Here is a 21,913-nt window from a genome sequence, read left to right as displayed (position 1 = left end):
AGAAAAATTCACCTACCTGCTTGTAGAAGAAATCATTCATTTAACTGTGATGATGAATTATTGCCAACACATCTGTTAAATGGCAATACTCTTTGCTAAAGACAAGAATAAAATAATATAGAGAAGCGGAAGCAAGAAAGAGAGAATAACCCAAGGGATTAGGTGGTTCAACCAACGGTCTACATCCACGGGATAGAACCCTAGCGGCTATATCTTTACTGTAAACTAAAGTCAACAATTACATTGAACCCTTAACAGTGTATATATGGACCCTAGAAGCTAGGGTTAGCCAACATTGGCTTACAACATAACTTGTCTTCTTGGGCCATTACATCAACGTAAACCCAATATTTTAACACCTCCCCCTCAAGTTAGGGCATATGGTCATATAGGTCCAGCTTGCAACACATAAACTCTAAGCAACTTCTACATAGTGCCAACTTGCTTGAAAAGGCTAAAAAATGATGTGAACTAGCCAAAACTTGAGGGAACAAGCCAAAATTGAAGCTGAACTGACCAAAATAATGAGATGAACCGGCTGGAGTTCTTGAATACCAATAATAGATTTTATGGGGGTTAGTTTATCATAATCATTAATAAGGGACATCCAAAACCTATACCCAATCAACCAAAATCACCAAACAAGTTTTCTCCCAATCCAGGATTAAGTTATCCTTATCCTGGAAACAGAATAGCTTAAACCTCGAACCAGATAAGGGTAATACATGTCAACTCTGACCAACAACCATATTGGCAGCCTTAGAACTTGTTGGCGACCACTGCACTGGCAACCAACAACTCTAGCAACAACCACTGAGAAAACCACCTTGGTTCCAGAGAAATCGAGGACAAGCCACTGCGATATCCGACTAGCAACCTCCGTGACCAGAAAGCTACTAAGAACATGCTGAAAACAACAAAAAAAAATACAACAAAAACAGAGGCCAACTTCGAAAAACACCAAAAACAACTGAATCGGGGGAGGATGGTCGAAAACCACCACTGATCTTTCGAGAACAACAAAAACAGAGGCCAACTACTGAGATCTACCAAGCTAGGTTGCGTTCAGATCTGAATTTCAGGTCAAATCTATGTCTATATGTTGGATCCACAACACCAACAACAACAGCTAAAGCCACCAATAATGGCAATGAGACAACAAGTTGAGAACAACAACAACAACCAACAGCAACAATAACCAATCTGCCGAGAACAACCACCAACAACTACAATCACCAACAACAACCACAACCACGCCAAAAACCATCAACACCCATAAAGAACAACCAACAAACTTAGATTTGAAGGTTGCGCAAGTATACAACCACTGACAACCATTGGCTCTGATACCATGTTAAAGACTAGGATAAAATAATGTAGAGAAGTAGATGCAAGAAAGAGAGAGGAACATGAGAAATTATGCGGTTTGACTAACAACCTACATCTATGGGATAAAGCCCTAGTAGCTACATGTTTACTGTATACTCAAGTTAGCAATTACATTGAACCCTTAACAAGATATATATAGAGACTAGAAGTTAGGGTTAGCCCAACATGGGCTTCCAGAATAACTTGTCCTCTTGGGCCATTACATCAACATAAACCCAATACTTTTAACAATCTTGGTAGATATATTAATAACATTGGACAACATGGAAAATGTTTCATCACAATACTTACTGCATGGTGGAATTGGTTAGGGAGTCACACTTCAAAAGTGTGAAATATGGTTCTAGCATGTCTTATGTAGCTAATTTGGAAGGAACGCAATACCCATACTTTTGAGGAAACTGAGAGACTTATAGACTGTGTGAAGTCTTTGCTATTTAGGACATTGTTTGAGTGGTCCTGGATTTGGGGGTTTACGCATTGTCATTGTTTGTCTGATTTTCTTAATTCTGTTAGTCTCTCTTTTTGATTGGTTTGTATTCTTTTTAGTACAGTGAGTTTACTATTGTAAATTAATTGTGCTTACATTATCAATAAAGCTGTTATTACCTATCAAAAAGGAAAATGTTTCATCACAAGTCATGAAACAAAAGAGATGCTGCTCTGCATAATTACTTGGACACTGAGAAAGTAGTTGCTAATGCAATATGACTACAATTTATGATTGACTCTCTTGTCATAATCTAATTTTATATCACTTTGTTCACTTTAATCTCTGTCTTGATTGGCATTTTGATACTTGATTAGGTTACTTTTCTAACTGAGGGTGTGGCAATTATGTCTTTTGTTGCTTCCCTCTGCCTCATTTTGTTTCTGCAATGTTTTTCCAGTATATAAAATCATAACTGCACAGCTGACTTTAAGCAAATTATGTATTTTGTTGCTTCCCTCTGCATCATCTTGTTTCTGCATTGTTTTTCCAGTATATAAAATCATAACTGCACGGCTGACTTTGAGGGGAAACATGTTTTCAGTGCTGTGTTTACGTTGCTTCTGATGGAGGTCGAGTTTGTCGTCCACTTGTCATTGCTGACAAGGGCATATCAAGGATCAAAGAACATCATATGAAGGAGTTGTTGGTAAGTCTAATTTATGCCTTGTTTCCTTAATTAAGAGTTGTAATTTCAAAACTGATTTTATTTTTTGTTCTTTCAAGGCTGGAGTCCGTACATTTGATAGTTTTTTACAAGACGGGTTGATTGAGTATCTTGATGTTAATGAGGAGAACAATGCTTTGGTTTGTTACAATCTAATAACTTTTAAATTCCTTTGATGCTATGTTGCCATTATTTGATTTTATTTCTCTTGTTGCATAATTATCTATTTCATAGATTGCTTTATACGAAGGAGAGGCTACACCAGAAACAACACATATTGAAATTGAGCCATTCACCATCCTAGGTGTTTGTGCTGGGCTTATTCCTTTTCCTCATCATAATCAGTCACCTAGAAATACTTATCAGGTTTTTATTATTATTTTTTTAATGTGTGCATAACTTCTCTGATTGCTATTTTGAATTCTAAATTTCAGTGATAAAAAATGTTTCACCCTTGTGTTCTGAAATGACTTATTTTTATCTTCATAGTGTGCAATGGGGAAGCAAGCTATGGGAAATATTGCATATAACCAGGCAAGTGGATTTATTCTATGTTGTCAAATTTTTGTTTTGTGGCAGGAGCCTGATTGTTCTTTCTTTACCTTCCAGCATGTTTGTCATGAAGTTACAAAATATGCTTTCCTCTGTTCATACAGAAATTACTGATAGTTTTGTTGTTCTGTAGCTTCTTTTAATGCGCGTTGGATAAATTTAAATCATCAAGTATAATTCAATTGTTTGTATTAGCAGTATAATTTGTGTGTATAACTTTGCTGAATTACAACTTTAATCTGAAACTTCCAAAACCACTTCATTAGGAGCCAAAAGAAAAAGGTCAATGCGTTGAGACATTGCAATTATAAATTATTAATCAGATACTGTCTATTCTATTAGTTATTTTTGTAGTTATATTTGACATTTTTTGGTGGATCTTGTCTATTTGGTCTTTTCCTTTTCAGTGATAAATTCCCTTTCCCATGGTCTTCTGTGGGTTCAAGTTCCACAAAATAAGAAAACTACCTTTTTGTTTGCATTTTTATTTTCCTGTGTGAATAGATCATCCATAGTTGTTTATTATGGCAACTTTCATAATTTTGATCTGTATGACTAATACTGCCCATCTCTCTTGATTTGTAGTTAAGTCGGATGGACACCCTACTATACCTGCTGGTGTATCCTCAACGACCTCTGTTGACAACAAAAACAATTGAGCTGGTTGGTATGCATTATTTGAAGTATTGCAGGCCATTTTTTGCTGTGAACTAATTACTGCTATTTTAGGTTGGATATGATAAGCTTGGAGCAGGGCAAAATGCCACTGTTGCTGTGATGAGCTATAGTGGCTATGACATAGAGGATGCAATTGTCATGAACAAGTCATCTTTAGATCGTGGATTTGGCCGTTGTATCGTTATGAAAAGGTACCAAATTCATCACCTATAATGGTTTCATTTTTTAATCATTGCACAATTTCTTGATAAGTAATAAGTTTTATTAGAAAAACAATTAGAATTCATCTAGTACACAGGAAGTATACTAGATGAACATGACAGCTAAGCCATTTGAACAAAGTTCTTAGGAAGTGCAATTTCAGATATAGTATTTTTCCCCCACATCCTTCAAAGTTTCTTGCGTTTCTTCCCCTCTAGATGCACTGCCAACAAGGTGGTAAGTCAACAACCTTGCCAAGCATAACCCATTGGACCCCAAAAAGAGCAAAAACCATATCCCACAATTCCCTTGCAACAGAACAATGCAGCATCAAGTGATCCGTTGTCTCCCCACCCCACTTGCTCATACAGCACCATCTCACCAACACAATGTTCCACTTCCTCAGGTTATCTGTTAGTATTTTTCCCAAAGAACCAACCCATAGAAAAAATCCCACTTTTGTTGGGACTTTAGGCTTCCAAATGCTTTTCCAAGGAAAATGCTCAACTCCAGCAGGGGCTAGAACTCTATTGTAAGCTTTAACCTTGAAACCCTTCAACTTGACTGGCTCAAAAACAACTTGTCCTCTTCATGACCTTGCACATCAATAGAATACGAAAGATCCAAGAACGATGAGAGTGACTCGAATTCCCAGTCTTGTGTTGCTTGTATGAAATTTATTTGCCAATGAACAGATCCATTGTGGAGATGCATATGATCAGCTAATAGTGCTTCCTTATCCTGTGTAATATGACAACTCAGGCAAGGTGCCCTTCAAGCTGACTGTACCACACCAAGCATCAGACCAAAATTTTATTCTAGAACCATCACCGACTGCAAACTTGATAAAGTGAGAGAACTGTGTCCACTCCCTCTGAATATATTTCCAAAGAATAACCCTATACGGCCTAGAAATAGCCTTAGTGCACCAACCTCCCCTCATAGGGTTGTACTTTAGATTCTACTACCTGCCTCCAGAGCATGTTTTTATTTTTCCTACTTTGTGTTCATTGTAAATGTAGTCTCTGTTTACTAAAATTATTCTTATAAAAAAAGTCCTTGCATGTCTTCAATTGCCCAAGTAATTAAATAAGTATGGCCGCTTATCTTAGAGTTCTTTAACAGGTATAGTGCTGTGCTTCAAAAGTACGAGAATGACACACAGGACAGGATACTCAGGCCTGATAGAAAGGGCTATGGTGCAAAACATATGCGGGTAATACATATTAATAATTGGTGCAGTATCACATGGTATAGATCTCAATTGTTCTGCATACTTATTTGGGACAGATGGTACTATATCTCATGTTGTGGAAGTATATCTATTCCTATGAATTTAAAATCAATATGTAATAGAACTGTTTTAGACAATGTAAATAACTATTTATTGATAAGGGTTTTCTACCTATCACAAGTGAATCAGTTTTTTATTTTTTTATTTTTTTTATGAAGAACTAAAATTTATTAACCAAGAAATGAAAAGAGATAACCAGTACACAGGAAGTGTACTAGCAGTATATCAGAATTATATAGCAGTACATGAATCCAAAAATCATAGCAAACTAGAGAAGGAATGACCACTCATATAAAGTGCACCAAAAAAAAAAAACCCAGCTTCACTGACAGAATAGATCGTTCAGTGTCTTCAAATGTCTGGCCATAAGAAGTGAATTGTGTATCAGATATGTACTCTAATCATTCTTAGCAATGTCCAGCTAAGTCACTCTTTAAACTGCTATGTGAAGCATCTCATAGTATAGACTTAGTACTTTTTGTTTTTCTCTGGCTGTCATGTAAATTTGGAATGTGATTCAGAACATTACTTGGGACAGCCTTCCAATTTGAGGATTAGGTTTTCAATGATCAATTTAGACAGGGTAAAAGCTCAAGACATTTTATGGTTAAGAAGCCTAGTTTAAAGATTATGGAGGGTTTCAAGTTTGAATTGCACAAGTAATAATAAGAAAAAAAAAAACGAAAAATAAATAAATAAATAAATTTGCTGTTCAGGAGCTGTCAACAGTAGCCACTAATAGAATTAGAAATGGTAAAATTGCTCCATTGTAAGTTTTCTCATGCTTTGTGGAGTGAAGTCTTTCCTATGTATGGTAGTGGGTGATGCCAAATACAATTTTCTCTCTCCTTTTTGCATGGAGGAATTGGTTGGGGAAATTTTCTTCAAATGTTTGGAATATGGAACTGGCTTGTCTTATTTGGTTAATTTGGAAGGAACGTAATTCCCGAATGTTTGAAGCATTGAGAGACCTGTAGATCTGTTGAAGTCTTTAATTGAGTATAGTTGTAATATATATTGTTGATACCAGATTTTGGTTGGCATCGCCTATGGATGTAAACGTGGAATTGGCTGAACCACGTTAACTTCTTTCTTGTTTGTATCAACGTCTTTCTGTTAGCATTGCTATCACAACAAACTGGTATTGGAGCATATTATCTAGTGTCAATTAAAGCAATTAGTTGGGGAGAAGATTCTATAAGTTTACAATTGTTTTACAATTGGTTTGATTTAGGCATGTGCGAGTTTGGGGCTTTAGCTATGGAAACTTTGTCTATATGTTCAAGGAAAACTTGCTTGAGTTAAGGTGGAGATCTGTTGGAATTGTCTAAAATTCCTATTTTAACTAATTTACCTATTTTTTTATATTATTCTTATACTTATCAAAAACTAATTTATCTATTTTTGTTTTCCTGTTGTGGAAGGAAAGTTTATTCCATTTCAAAGAAGTTGTTTAATATTTCTTGTTCACCTAGAAATAGTAGCTGGAGCCTTAAAATAACACGAGTGGGTTTCTGTGAAGAGTAGTTTGGCAGTTCTTTTGGGGTTGAAATATACTTTTGAGATGATAATTTGTCTCTTGATTAAGTGGGAGAGCACAATTAGTTGTTTTAAGGTTTTGGGCTGTAAATTTGTGAGTAAGTATTGAATGTTTATTTTGGTTATAATGGGATTTGGGATAATTTGTGTTTGTGAGTTGTGTGTGTGTGTGTGTGTGTGTTTGGGAAGGTTATCAGTGTTGTTTGTGAGAGACAACAAGTGTTGTTTGTGAGGTTTTCATTGAGTGCAGTAATATAATCCATATCATTCATAATGGATCTAAATTGGTGTTTTCTATAGATGTAGACAAGGAGCTGGTTGAAGAATGCTGAACCTTTCTTTTTGTTCGGATGTTTTGATTACTTGTTCTTACTAATACCTTTCTGCAAGCCTTGCAATGGCAATAATTGGTATCAGAGCATAGCGTTTGGGAAGAATACAACTCTCACCAAGTGCCTCAAGGATTCTCACCTAGAAGAATTTTAATGGAGTCTCGTCATTAAATATAAAGCAAAACCACTAAAGATTTCGATAATTTAGTTGTTCTTATATTAGCATTCAAGTCCAAAATTCCTGACATGCAGTAGTTGGAATTGAATCCAAAAATCCCCTAACCTGTGTGGTAGTATTCCAAGAGTGGGTCTCTTGAAGAGCTAGTTTATTCTTTCTTTTCTTTAAGCAACTTAGCCTTCCAAAACAGCTCTCCTTTTCACCAATTTTTACCTCAACTCCATTCCAATCTAAAGCATCACAAACTGCATTAGCCGTCTGTTCTGCAACCACAAGATCCATTCTGCTTGATCCTCCTTGAATAGAGGATCTGATTTCATTTGGCAGCAGCAGGAAGATGTACGTGTGGGAATGACAAGAACATGCTGTGCATCACAATCTTGAGGTTGCCAGCACATCTGGAACCTAAATCCTCCAGTAATTGATCCTTAATCAGTACTGCTGCCAAACTTCCATCAGCAATTGGCCTTGCTCAAACATCAACAAAGGTGTCTCCACTGGGAGCTTCATGAGGTCACTATCCGTCGTTCAGCGTGATGTGGGAACGAATGCTAGTGATGAGCAAACACAATTGACATGTTGACCATGAAACCTGTATGCCGTGAAGAATGATGAGCACTAAAAACTTTTATGTTGTTGTAGTTGTTATTGCTATTATTATTATTATTGATTCCCCCCCCCCCCCCCACCTTGGGGCCAAAACTTACTTATCAAAAAAACTAATAATAATAAATTAATAATATTGGGCAAGTGGGGGTTGCATTGTTATGGACATATCTGATTTGAATGGTTATAATTTCCATGGTTGGGTTTCACTTATCAGTTAGGACTTACATATATTTTTATGGGTTTTGATGAATGGGATTTCCTGGTCTGTGGACATAATATTCAAAAAGTAAATTAGCATTTGTTTGGATTTTAATTGAAATTTTGTTTGCAAATATCAATTGCTTCAACCAAACACAAACTTTATTTGAAAAGGAAACGATTCTAATAACAAAGAGAGACTCAAACTATACATATACAAGAACAAACTAAAGCTAGAAGCATAACCAAAAAGAGTTCCAAATATGAAAGCAAACTACCCAATGTTGATCTTTGAAATGTTTGCTAGTTAGGACTTTGTTTGAGTGGTCTAGGATTTGGGGCTTTACACAATGTTTTTCCATTTTTGATTTTCTACAATCTGTAATTTCCTCTTCTTGATTTGTTTGTAACTGTTTCAAGTACATTTGTTCACTATCGTGAACAAGATGTACTTTTTTCAACAAAGCTTTTATCACCTATAAAAAAAAAATGAAAGCAAACTACCCAATTGAAAGTTAACCAAAATATCCCTGTTAATTTTTTTTCCCATACTCTGAGAATGCTGAAAGTACATTCGGAAATGATTATGAGGTTTTATTTTTTATGGAAGCCAGATTGACTCTGCCAATCCCAAGGATCCCATTCTTCATCATTTTCCTTTTGTTCTCTGGTTATTTGTTTCTTTGAATTGCAAATGTTTCCTGTATATTCTTTAATTCTGATATGTTCTAACATGTGTAGATACTGGATGATGATGGGATTGCTTCACCAGGGGAAATTATTAGCCCACAAGATATCTATATAAATAAACAGTCCCCTGCTGTTACAAGGGGGACGAGAGTACCACCATCAGAATTACCAAATATGTTAGTTTCACTTTCTGGCAAAAATTCTTGATAGGTTTCCTTTAACAACAAGATTGCTAATGCTTGTTTTTAAATGCAGAGGATATAAGAGCAGTAAACAAACATTTAAGGGTCCCGAAGGGGAGTCTTGTGTAGTGGATCGAGTGGCTCTTTATAATGATAGGCATAATAACTTATCTATCAAATTCTTAATTCGCCATACTCGTAGGCCAGAGGTAAGGATTTCTAACCTGGCCTAAGTTTATATGCTATATGAATCTTATATTTTAGGTTGACTTTCTTTCTTGTATTTCTTGCCCCCTCAGGTCGGTGACAAATTTAGTAGCAGACATGGGCAGAAAGGAGTTTGTGGCACCATTATCCAGCAGGAAGACTTCCCATTTTCTGAACGTGGCATTTGCCCTGATTTGATTATGAATCCTCATGGGTTTCCTAGGTAAATAAGTTAAAAGTTTGGAATAGTGGAAAACTTAACAAGCAAGTGATGCAAGACGATTAATACTGAATTTTCAGTACAGAAAGATTCTAGAGAGAGAGGGAAGTAAAGAAAGAGAGGGAACTCAGACCTCAATCTAAACTCAAATATGAGATTTTAAAATTCACTATCAATCTATCTATCTTAACGATGCATGTACATGGATATTTATAGCTTGGGAGTTGGTTATTGTTGATGACATCTTCCATAACTAACTCACATTTATCACATGCTTGAGTGCAATTGTAACATACTAATCACAAGCTAGATTTAATAAAGCACATGGCTTTTGCTTCTAAAAAGTTTCTAAAATCTAACATGTGCATGTGCCACTAATTAATTTTCCCTCCAATTGTCTACAAACTTGGCACATGTGGACTCAGCTGCAATAATCATATGGAACGTGAAATTCAGCCCTTAGGCTTGACTGGCCTTGTTCCATGTCATAATCATCCATGTTTTGTGTCATAACTTATAGTTGCTAGCAGTGCAAGCACCCAAGATGTAACTTAATGTTTTGATATTCTGTTACTATCAGTCGAATGACAGTGGGGAAGATGATAGAGCTTCTTGGGGGTAAAGCTGGAGTTTCATGTGGTAGGTTTCATTATGGCAGTGCCTTTGGGGAACCAAGCGGTCATGCAGACACAGTTGAAGCTATGAGGTGCTTTCTGCGTCCTCACTATGACATCTGATTATTTTGCATTTTTCCATATTTCATTTTTTTTACCATGCTTCCTTGCTCTGTGACAGTGAAATTCTTGTGAACAAAGGCTTTAGCTACAATGGCAAAGACTTTCTGTATTCAGGTTTAAATTTTTACATCTGAAATATGTACATATGGGAATCCTATTGCAACTGTTCATTTTAATTCTTCTTTTGGAGCTTTGTTACGTTTTGTGTTCAATTTTTTGAAACCCTAGGGGTGAAAGGAAACTTATTTTCAATTTAAATTAGACAATGGATTTCTAACGTGTTCTGGAAGTTACTGTCATTAATATAAGTTGGATGTTCTCATAACGATAATAATTAAATTGTGTCATTTCCTTTTTATCGTTAGTGTCATTTCCTAATACTTTTTGTCTTCTCCAGGTATCACAGGTTGCCCACTGCAAGCATATATTTTCATGGGTCCAATTTACTATCAAAAGTTAAAACATATGGTAAGATTGAAAGCCTCCTTTATTATGTTCCAGAGTCCAATCATGCTTATGAATCCTAGGTTCTAAATTTTATGTTGTTGCCATTATTTGGTTTCTTGTGGGGTTGGTTGGGGTTATTAACATGCATTGAAAAATCCTTAAGTTGCTTGATAAACTGTTTAGTCACTACAGGAGGCTGATAAGTGATGAGCAGCTAAATTTGACTATATGTGCTCTTAATTTTGACTGTTGGATGAAATTAGAAGGCATGCGTATAACCCCTCACTTAGGGTAAAGGGGAATTGCCTTCAGGCTAAAGCTTTCTGTTTGAACACTAGTGTGATTCTCAAATGATCATGAAGCAGATACCTCACACCATTTACACTGATATGGCTGAGTCTAAATCAGTGTATGCAAAACCTACAGTTTCCTATCTTGCTCTTCCCCCCTTGCCTCATTAGTGATTCTTTTAACCTTTTGAGGCTCTTGTTTTGACATTCCCTTGACGTGCCAACCTGAACAAATTGAGAGAGATCTTTTGGTGCATGGCATGTCTATTTTTTTTTATGTCTGGTGATTCTGGTCAGCATTGTTTCTATGATTTAGATTAGTTGATATTCTTTTACTCATAGCATCTAGAATTTGTGTGACAGAAATGCCTTTATTAGTTGTAGTTTTAAATAATCCTAGTAATTTTTCTTTGATGTATCACACCTTTTCTTCCCTGTTACATAAAGCATGTCATATTGATTTAGAATATTAGCTTGAAAATATTTATTTTTGATATTGATTTTTTGTGATATCCATTATTTCATGACAAGTAGGTCCTAGATAAAATGCATGCTCGAGCCGATGGACCCCGTGTTCTGCTAACAAGACAGCCTACAGAGGGGAGAGCTCGCAATGGAGGTTCTTAATTTCTGGTTCTTAGATATTTTATTAGATGCAAGTTTACCTTGCATAGTTCTAATTTCTTCTAACCTTTCATTTCCCAGGACTACGTGTAGGAGAAATGGAACGTGATTGTTTGATAGCTTATGGTGCTAGTATGTTAATTTTTGAGCGCCTAATGATCTCTAGCGATCCTTTTGAGGTTCAGGTATCAGCTCATGCCTATGTCACTCCTTGATAATTGTTTGCTGAGTATGTATTACAATGCTTGCTTTTAAGTCATGTAACAGGAAGATTTAACAGGAAGACTAGTATATTAGCATCATTATCATCTAACATGTTGTGTTCAGCCAGAAAATTTTCTTGATTTTCTGGAGTTGCAGCCCTTATGTATAGGGTGGAAGTTGATCAGAAATCAGCTCTTCACCAGCCCATAAGATTCTGTATTAGCATCTGGTTGTCTATCCCTCTTATTCTTTCCTTTCTATTGTAATAGCTATATAAAGCTTCCTTCTTAAGGAGGCCTCCTGGAACTGCAAGAACGCATGACTATTGATAGAGATCAGCTTCCAGAATAGATCTGGAGCACCAGCTAAGTTTGCTTGCTGAAACATATCCAGCTATGCACTCGGAACGAAACCCATTTTTACTGTAACTTGGGCATGTCTTTGAGACTTTCAAGGCTCCTCCTCTAATAGTGCAATGCTGTTTGTCAAAGCCATTTTATTTTTCTCTTTGTCAAAGCCATTATCTATAACTTCTAAAGGCTTATTTGGACCTTTTTAGGACTTCACTATTGCTGTTCCAAAAACTGTCAGTACAAGGGATACTAACCAACGAAAAGGCTTTTTGTGATTGTTGTGGAGATTTTTAACTATGACTTACAGTAATTTCCTTTAGACCAACACTATGTTGTGTGTAAGCAAAATGTTTATTGGTTTTGTTTTGTTTTGTTTTGTTTTGCTTTGTTTTTGTTTTCTTAAGATTGTTGTGGTCCTTCAAAGCTTCAACATCATTCTTGGAATTGATTTGTTTATTTAGCTCTTTAAGTATGCGGCAACATCTGCTTTTTGGTGCAGGTCTGCAGAATATGTGGTTTGTTAGGATATTACAACCATAATCTGAAAACTGGAATCTGTTCATCTTGTAAAAAAAGGGACGGTATGTCTACTATGAAGCTTCCGTATGCATGCAAGCTCTTAATCCAGGTATGAATTGACATTGTATTGATTGGTTTATCCATAGCATAGCTCTCATTTTATTCTGTTGATATTTTTTTTCATTAAGTTATATAACTTGGTTGAGATCTCATCTTTCTTGTCTTTCTTATTCGATTTGTTGGAGGTCTCTATACACAAGTTATTCTTTTATATCTTTTTTCCTGGTTTTACTACATAAACTTGGTGTTGGTGCTTGTTGTCTGTGTATTATTTTCTCTGACAAAGAAGAATATTCTCTCTATAGAGACTTTATCTTCCTTTTGACACGCATTTAGAGCTGTATAATGACCTATGCATTTTTTTTACTCCTATACAGTTTGTCTGATTTCACTAGATTAAATTTGGATCTATGGCATAGTGTACTTTTAGCATCAAGATTTGCACGTGGTGTATTGGAAACATTTAAATGTGGTGCTACATTCTTGGAAAAAAAAATGTATAAAATCGAAAACAACAGACTGAAAGAATACAGTAACATAAAAAAAAAAAGGCAAAAAATGTTGGCATTTCCACTGTTCACTCTTGGATGAATATGTTTACTCCTGTCAGTCGTTGACAGATGTTTTTTGTTTAAATTCTCACCACTCAATGGCATGCTTTCAGGAACTCCAATCGATGAATATTGTTCCCCGCTTAAAGCTAGCCGAGGCATGAGTTGAAAGAGATTCTCTTTAGTTCCTAAAGATCATAAAAGGAGAGAAGGATTTGGTAATTGGTTTTGTATGCTGCACATATCCTTCTGGGGGCTACTGCTATCCAGCTAAGTTTTCATTGCAAAGTTCAATCAGGAACGTAAATACGAGCTACATGGAAGTCTTGTTAGAGAGATGCAAAGCCATTGAGCACATTTTTCACTCATCTAAGCCAACCATCATGCCATCTATCTATGACATATAGAATTTTATAATGTAGAATGGGTTCTCTCTTAGCACATGTAATATATATTTTTTCCATTACCATTTTTAGCTTCTTCTTTTTTCCTTCTGTGGGGAAATTATAGGAATGGATGGACTTTTTCATGGATGAGATTACAACCTTTAATTAGTTTCTATTGATCCATCATTTGTGTGTTTTATTATTATTATTATATATTTTTATTTACTTTATTGAAAAAAATCAACAAAAGAAAGGTAAATTGAGGCCAAGGTGGAGACCTTATTTGTTTTGTTTTGTAGGTATTTATTTACAAGTTGTCTTTGTATCGACCTAATAAATGTTTTGTAGGTATTTATTTACCATTTATGTCTTTGTGTCGACCTAATTTGTTTTGTAGGTATTTGTTTACCAAGGTAAATCAATTCAAAAGAACGTTTTCCACTCTCTATTTTCACAACTTTTCGTAAAGTTAAAATAGCATTAGAAGTCCCCCAAGGAAGACTATGGACCAGTGACAGAGTTGCCAATTCATAGTCTTGATTTTTTGGCAAACATATTGTGGATCATACATTTTAAGCCAACTCGGAACTTTTGGAATTATTGAATTAAAGAATAGGTAAAGGGTCATTATCAATATCAATATCAATATCAATTATAGATAAGTTCCACAAAAATGGCAAAACATATAATTCAGTTGTATGACTAAAACTAAAGATTTCAACAGGTGATTCGTACGAAGGAAAAAAAAAAGGATTAATTCATTAGGAAAAACAAATTTATTTTGAAATAGACTCATTACCAAATTAAAAAGAAATAAGTTAACCTAGAGTAATTTACTCTGACATCAAGTACTATTGTAAATTCAATATATATGAAAAATTCAATGATAATTGCGCTTTGAATTTGCAAAAGAACCACTATATATATTATTCCTGATGAATTTGTGATATTCTTTGGTTAATATTCTATTTCAGATAAACTGTAATGGAGCTTTATCCCATCAATATCGAAGTCCCTCACTAATTTTTGTTTAAAACATTTCTTAGATTTATTAAGGGTTCTTGTACAAGGAAATTTTGTAAAATACATATAGTTTTCCCCCCTACGTACGCATGTGATGCTATTCATTCAGTTTCTAAGTACGATTAAATACGTAAGTTATTATTATTATTATTAAAAAAAAAGAGATGCACACACAAAGGAGAGGGGATAGAGAGCAGTTATAACACAAATGCATACGAAAATATATTATTTATAACTTGGAAGACATACTATTTATAAATCTATTCAAACCGTTTTGTATCGGTTAAGTAATATAATAAATATGTAAAAATGGTTGAGGCCTTATGAAGTTTGATGAGATAACACCTTATTATAATTTATGGTTATAATTAAGCTAAAGAGGTTAAATAATTTTTTAAAATTGTAATGCTTCTCTTTTTCAATTTCTTTAACTGCCAACTTGAACTTAGAGAGTTGTGAGGTTAAGGAAGGAAGAAGCAAAATTTACCCTTCTTTTCTTAGGTTATTTTTTATTAGGGATCAAATTAAAAGAAAAATCAATATAGTAATTGAAAAGTGGAAGATATGGGGCGTGCCATGTACCCAAAAATGTCACAAGTATGTCCATATTAATTTTTATTAAAAATATTTTTAAAATATATTATTGAGAGAGTCTCAGAGTTATTGATTACAAAATTAAAAACAAAAAGTTACAATCTTTCTAAGTACGTCTTTTGTACACATTCATATTTATATGATATTATAAAAAATTTATTTGAATACTATTTCTTAAGTACATTTCTTGCGGACACTTCTTATTTATATTTTGCTCAATTATCAAATACTAGAAATGGATAAAATTAATGTGTGTGATAATATAGACAGAAGTGTTTATGCATGTAGGTACGGATTTTTTAAGCAAGATGTACTACAAGAAGTTTTATTTAACACAATGCTTCACCATAAACCTATTTTATTGTAAATAGGAGTTATCATTTGAATGAGAGTAAATTTTGTTCAAGAAAAGAATTAGAGTAATTAGCCACAATATCCTTTTAAATTCATTTTAAATAATTCTTGATCGCTTTACCACCTTTATAAGAAAATAAAGTTTCATAGTCAAGATGTCACAAAATGCAGCACTAAAATAAGGAGCCAACCTTTGTTGAAATAAAATACAATGTGACACGTGAGTTTGACATTTCATAATTTTTGATAGCTTAAAAAAAATTTAAAAAATAAAAAAACTAAACTTTTTCCTCATTAATATCTTATGCAAAGACAAAATACTTTACCAATTTCTTCTTTTTATCCACGTCTTATCCACACACACCAAAAAAAAAAAATTTAAAATTAAAATTAAAATAATGAACCACTACACGTATATATTATTTTGAGAAAGGACAAAAAAAAACCTTTTTTTTTTTTTTTTTTTTTTTTTTTTTTTTTGGTGCGGAAAAGGGGAAGGATAACTATGTATACAAGTTCCGCCTGATTGAAATCTCTCAATATATAATAAATTAATAATATTACTTTTGAAATTTATTATATTTACAATATTTTTAAAATATTTTTACAACAAATATTATAATAATTTCACGAGAAACAATTAAATAAATAATTAATGGTAAGATGTTATTAGCTTAAATTTAAGCTGAAAATTTTAATTACCTTTTTTTGCCTACACTAATAACAACTACAAATATATATAAATATATATATATATATATATATATATATATATATATATATTTTAAGAAAGGAAAGGACAAAAAAGAAAAAAGTATTTTTTTTAAGAAAAAAAAGGCCAACTAGGTACCCCACCCAGAAGATACTGGTCCCATGTACCCACTATCCTCAATCTGTTCAATTTTTCGTTCTTTCTTGCTTGTTTTAGTTCTATGGTGAATATGGGTTGTTTTCACTTCTGTTTGTTGGTTGGCTTATTTGTTAGTGGCATTTCTCAATTTTGTTGAATCTAATGGTTATATGAATTTTTGGTTTTATGTATATAGGGATAATTTCAATTGACTTGTGGTTATGGATGCCTTTTTTGGGAATCACTGAAGAATACTGATGGTGGCTCTGCAACTTATGAATTAACTATTATAACTTCTTAAGGCTTCTTTCTTTTACTTTTACCTTTAGTTTTAAATAATTTTTCTTACCATGAATTTACTATGTCTTGAAAGTTTGAATTATTGCCAACTACCCCCTTATTAAGAGCTTCATGACTAAGCTGGCCCTGTTCTCCCAGTGATATTTGCAATCAAATAAAATGAATGTTTAGGCTTAGCCTTCACTTAGAAAAATATTATAAATTACTTATGAATTTATTATATAACTCAGCCCTAGAATCTTTTGTGACTTTTGGCTGCACCAATATTGTGATTCATACTAATCCATTGGAAAATAACCATCAGTGTTTGGAATGACACTTCAGAAGCTATTCCACCTTGAATTTCATTGTATGGAAACCCTTGAATTGAGATGGCTAATATACATTAGGGATTTTTAGTTCTGCAAAATACCCTTGATTCACAGACTTAAAAAAAGCTGAATTTTCACTTAGATGAGATGCTGGCATCCTAACAGTCTACCAACGATACTTGTTTGCGGAGTAAAAGACCGTCTTACATGTCATGGGACTCAGCTCATGGCTCCTATGTAAGCTCTGGTTGGTAATCACTGATTGCCCCAGGTGACTTCCTATATAGATGTGTGTGTGTGTTTTGCGTAGTCTTTACTTTCCTACGATGATTGAGAATTGTATAGTATTGATAAGGGATTGTAGGGAGTTGAGGTAAATGAGCGCTCTAATGGTACCATATCCCCCCATAAGAAATGGTGGAGGGTAAAAATGTAGGTTTAAAACTCATTGGGTGTTTGTGTAGACTTATCAATCTAAAAAAAAAAGATTGTAGGAAGTTGATATAGAGCAATGGTGTTTTGACCTGGGAAATTTAGGATCAATGTGATGATTAACTCTATATAAGTTTCCCTTTCCCTTTCGCTTTGCCCTTTCTTACGGGGAATGAGGTGCCTTTTGATTTAGAGCTCATTTGCAACTCCGTATCAATTTCTAATGATTTTATGGTTGTATTTTATTATGATTTGATGAGCTCTTTTTAGATATAGGGAATGTGGTAAAGAATTCATATCAATTAGTAATTTATCCATACAAGGCGGCTGTTTCTAACTCCTGCTGAAGTGATGGTTGAGTCACAAGCATTTTTATATGGCAGTCAGTTGGAAATTCACTAGAAATTAAAATATAGCTCTTTGTAATCCATATCCATGTGTTTTTCCCTCTCTTTGCCTTTCTTGGGGTTTGAGTGGGGGATAAGGAGATGATGTGTGAAATGAAGATACTTTACTATGCCAATCTTGCTTCTAACTGGTGGCTTTGCAACAGTGGTCGGGTTATGTAATCCTAAACTACATGTTCTTATCTTGTAATTGGCTGTATAGTTCATTTTATCCTATGCTGCAAGTGTATTGGAATAATGCTGAGATTAGGACTGAGCATGGACCCGGCCCACCTGACCACCCAACCTGACCCAACCTGACCCAAAAGGTCTTGGGCGGGTCTGATGGATGCTCGGGTCGGGCTAGGGCCAAAGACACGGGTTTATTTCGGGTCTTGGGTCGGGGTCGGGTCAAACCGACCCGACCGATTAATATTTTAAATAAATACACCTTACCTACTTTAATCAGTAAATTCACAGCCACAGTTGATTGAATTCATTTTGGGATTTTCAACTTCGAATATGCTCATAAAATTCTTACATGAACAATCAAAAAGGGAACAATTTACTTTTGGTGAGAGTATATTTGCATGGTCTGTTGTCTCCATCAATTTTCAGTTATTCAATCCCGCTGAAACCTTTGGTGATATTATTATTGATTATCCGTACGTAAGATTTCATCACACTTCATTCTTCATGGTAGTAATTCTATTTCACTTTCGTAAGATATTTGTTGAATGAAGCGGTCATGTAGATATGTTGATCAGTGTACATCAGCTGCAATTCAAGCACTGACATTATTCAAGAAGTTATATCCTGAGTATATATGGGAGGGAAGAAATAGAAAATTGTATTACAAAAGCTGCAATGTTCATTGAAAAAGTACAAGAATCAGATGGCTCCTGGTTTGCTTTCACATTACTTTTCTATTTATATATTCTGCATTTTTGCATGAATGTCTTTGTTATTGTCTGTCACTAATTTCTCCCACTTTAATTTTGTATCAGTGCCTGAGCAGTGAGCACCTTTAACCTAATTAGTCACTTTTTATCTTGGAATTGTTTGAACTTTGAACAGTTATGAAATTTCTTGCACCCAATTAATCTAAAATATTTAAATAGGTATGGATCATGGGGAGTCTGCTTCATCTATATATGGTGGATGGTTTGGTATAAAGGGGTTGGTAGCTGCTGGAAGGACATATAAGAATAGCTCTAGCATCCGAAAAGCATGCAATTATCTGTTGTCCAAAGAGCTTGCTTCAGGTGGTTGGGGAGAAAGTTACCTTTTCTTGAACAGGTGTATACCAATCTCAAGGACAATAGGCCACATATTGTCAATACCGGATGGGTTATGTTAGCCCTCATTGATGCTGCATGGGCGGGTACATTTGGTGAAGAATCATTTGCATCACATAAATCCAATAAATTAAGTTAAAGACAACAGCAAGCACAAACTGACTAACTATTGGAAAATATGCAATTTTAAAAAAAAAATTAGCAATTTTAAAATATATCTTTCGAAAAAAACAATTTAAAATATCATAATTAAACATTTGATTTAAGTTTTTAGGCTAATTTGTTTGTTTGGACAATTTTTAAAAAATGTTGTCCACAACAATTTCACAACAAATTCAAGGTGGATTGTTACTAATTCTAACTTACGTATCACTGAAATTGTTTTTGTGTTCACTGATAATAACCCGTCACTTAGAATTTGTTGTAAAAGTATTGTGGAAATGTTGTGAATTTAGCATTTCTCACAATTTTATTTCTTTAATATTCACTGGACCAAAATTTTGGAGAGTTCAAATTTTATTTTTAATGGGCTTAAATTCTTATTTAAAATGTTCAAGTTTATTTTTAGAGTGGTATAGTTTTTTTTGTCTAGGTGGTCAACAACACATTAATTTATAATTCTTTTTTTTTAAAGGTATAAAAATTATTTTTTAAGGTTATTAAAACTAGAGAATTATCATGAATGCCTACTTAAGACTCATGAAGGAAAAGTTTCAACTTCATATTGGTAATGAAATATCAGTTCCATACATAAGCTGCTCTCAGTGACGTTTAGCCGCAGAGAAAATAGGTTCTGATAATCCGTATGCTGTCTTTGATTGTGTGCAATACATTAAACGAGAGAGAGTGCAAATTCTCTTTTGTGAAAACTAATGGGATTTTTGAACAGTAATGTTTAAAAATCCATACATTATATAATTAATACTTTGATTCACAGAGGCAATATTTGTGTTAATTTTACCAATCGTGTCTTGAATGAAAATCACATTCATCACCATATTTCTCATAATTTGATAATTAAAGTAACCATCAGTTTTGGTTGATCGCATTCCCAGTTTCATTTTTAAATAAACGTAATAAAAACCAGAAAATAAGGACAGGCAAAAAAAAAAAAAAAATTAAAATCAAGCTGGTTGTATACTCTTTTCTTCGCAACAGAAATTTCTATCACCTCCTGTATAATATATTCTCAAATGGAGAATGGAGATTTTCCACTAGAGGTAAACCTAGGCATTGTTTCTCTATTTTTCTTTCTCATCAAAGCAAAATATTTCTTGAATGTGCAATTGTATTATGTTCTGAGGAAAGACAGGAACAGACCAACAGTTCATTTTTATGGCTTTAAAACTTCAGTATCCTCCCATAAAAAATAAAAAAAAACTTCAGTATCCTAATACATAAATTCGACTAAGAAATAAACCACACCAAGATAAAAATATGTAAAACTTAGAAATATTTTTAGCATATTTTTACAAGTGAAAGCTCAATATAGTGCAAAATAATATAGATTGTTTAGATCACAATTTTAAACTAATATTAGTTTAACAAATGGCTCAAGTTAGCGAAGTCGAGCCTAACAAAAGGCTGTTTAGCTCTATCATGTACCTTTCGTGAATTGCCACTCGCGAGCTGTAGGAAATTGACACAAAATTCCTAACACATGAGAAACAAAAAATAGAAAAAACACACGTCAAAGAAAAATAATCACACGCACAAGACAATATTTATGTGGTTCGGCAATTTGCTTACGTCCACAGAGTTGCAGAGATTTCACTATTATCAGGAAAAAATACAAAGTAATGCCTACAGTTTTTCACTCTCTCAAATCAATAAGAACCATTTTTTATATCTTGCGCACATGATTTACAATGGGCTACAAAACGGGCCAAAAAGTTTTCCCCGGAGGCAAGCGCTATGGCTTGGGTCTATTGGTCCAAACCTCCGCTCCATGGACCAAGTCTTAGAAAATCTCCCATTAAAAGCCACGCAACATTATTCGAGTCGGGTCAGGTCGTCAACCAGATTAAACACAACTAGGCTCCACAAAGCCCAACGCGAGCAAGTCGCGAACTGCACTGTATGCACAATTTTTTACCAAACTCTCACACTCGACCCTTACATTAAATCCCACAAAATATATAGGGAAATGATTGAACAAAATACAATCAAATTTGATACAGAATTAAAGCCAACATAAATATAGTTGTAAATCACAACTTTACAACTTGGGATAGGCAACCACAAAGTTTTGGTATTGACGCATTGTTGATATTTTTACTAGAGGTGGTTAAATGGATGATATGGAGGTTATAGGTTCTCTAGACCATTAATTTCTTTAGATATCTGGTTTCTTCTAGACTAGAAAAGATAAATATTGTAAATCTTGGCTTCTTCGCTCATGTATTTTAGACCACACAGCATAAGAATCTTTTAAAAACAACTTGTTTCACCAGCAACTGCTCAAGAAAGTTATTTATCAATACCTTATATGTATGTGTTAGTAATTTATGCATTTTGTCATGCAGGAGATCATGGGAGTTTACAGCAAAAATGGTATGATCAGCTATGCTGCATACCGAAAGATTTTTCCTATGAGAATATTGTTGTCGAGTATTGCAGGCACCCTAAATAATGTCACTTTTACCTTCTTCTTTTGTTTTGGTTTTTTTTTTTTTTTTTTTTTGTGTTTGTTTATTTGTTTGTGTTGTTGTTTGGATTCCATAAATGTCACTTTTGCAGGCACCCTAAAATTTTCTTTCTAGCTACAT

General features: G+C 34.1%; 1 protein-coding gene across 1 annotated transcript in view; it reads left to right on the top strand.

Annotated features, from left to right (window-relative positions):
* Positions 1 to 13,780, top strand: part of LOC142636831 (DNA-directed RNA polymerase III subunit 2) — a 41,992-nt gene extending 28,212 nt beyond the window's left edge. The window contains exons 22-38 of the mRNA XM_075811127.1: positions 2,424 to 2,528; positions 2,606 to 2,686; positions 2,781 to 2,912; positions 3,036 to 3,080; positions 3,684 to 3,761; positions 3,828 to 3,967; positions 5,103 to 5,193; positions 8,869 to 8,993; positions 9,073 to 9,208; positions 9,299 to 9,429; positions 10,007 to 10,132; positions 10,222 to 10,277; positions 10,561 to 10,631; positions 11,435 to 11,519; positions 11,606 to 11,709; positions 12,581 to 12,709; positions 13,325 to 13,780. Of these exons, the coding sequence (XP_075667242.1) occupies positions 2,424 to 2,528; positions 2,606 to 2,686; positions 2,781 to 2,912; positions 3,036 to 3,080; positions 3,684 to 3,761; positions 3,828 to 3,967; positions 5,103 to 5,193; positions 8,869 to 8,993; positions 9,073 to 9,208; positions 9,299 to 9,429; positions 10,007 to 10,132; positions 10,222 to 10,277; positions 10,561 to 10,631; positions 11,435 to 11,519; positions 11,606 to 11,709; positions 12,581 to 12,709; positions 13,325 to 13,375 (1,686 nt within the window). The 3' untranslated portion in view covers positions 13,376 to 13,780. The remainder of the gene's footprint in view (positions 1 to 2,423; positions 2,529 to 2,605; positions 2,687 to 2,780; positions 2,913 to 3,035; positions 3,081 to 3,683; positions 3,762 to 3,827; positions 3,968 to 5,102; positions 5,194 to 8,868; positions 8,994 to 9,072; positions 9,209 to 9,298; positions 9,430 to 10,006; positions 10,133 to 10,221; positions 10,278 to 10,560; positions 10,632 to 11,434; positions 11,520 to 11,605; positions 11,710 to 12,580; positions 12,710 to 13,324) is intronic.
* Positions 13,781 to 21,913: the final 8,133 nt, after the last annotated feature.

The sequence above is a fragment of the Castanea sativa genome, chromosome 5, assembly GCF_040712315.1.
Source record: "Castanea sativa cultivar Marrone di Chiusa Pesio chromosome 5, ASM4071231v1".
Taxonomy (NCBI): Eukaryota; Viridiplantae; Streptophyta; class Magnoliopsida; order Fagales; family Fagaceae; genus Castanea; species Castanea sativa.
Note: the sequence above shows the minus strand (reverse complement) of the source record. Positions and strands in the feature narration are given on the sequence as shown.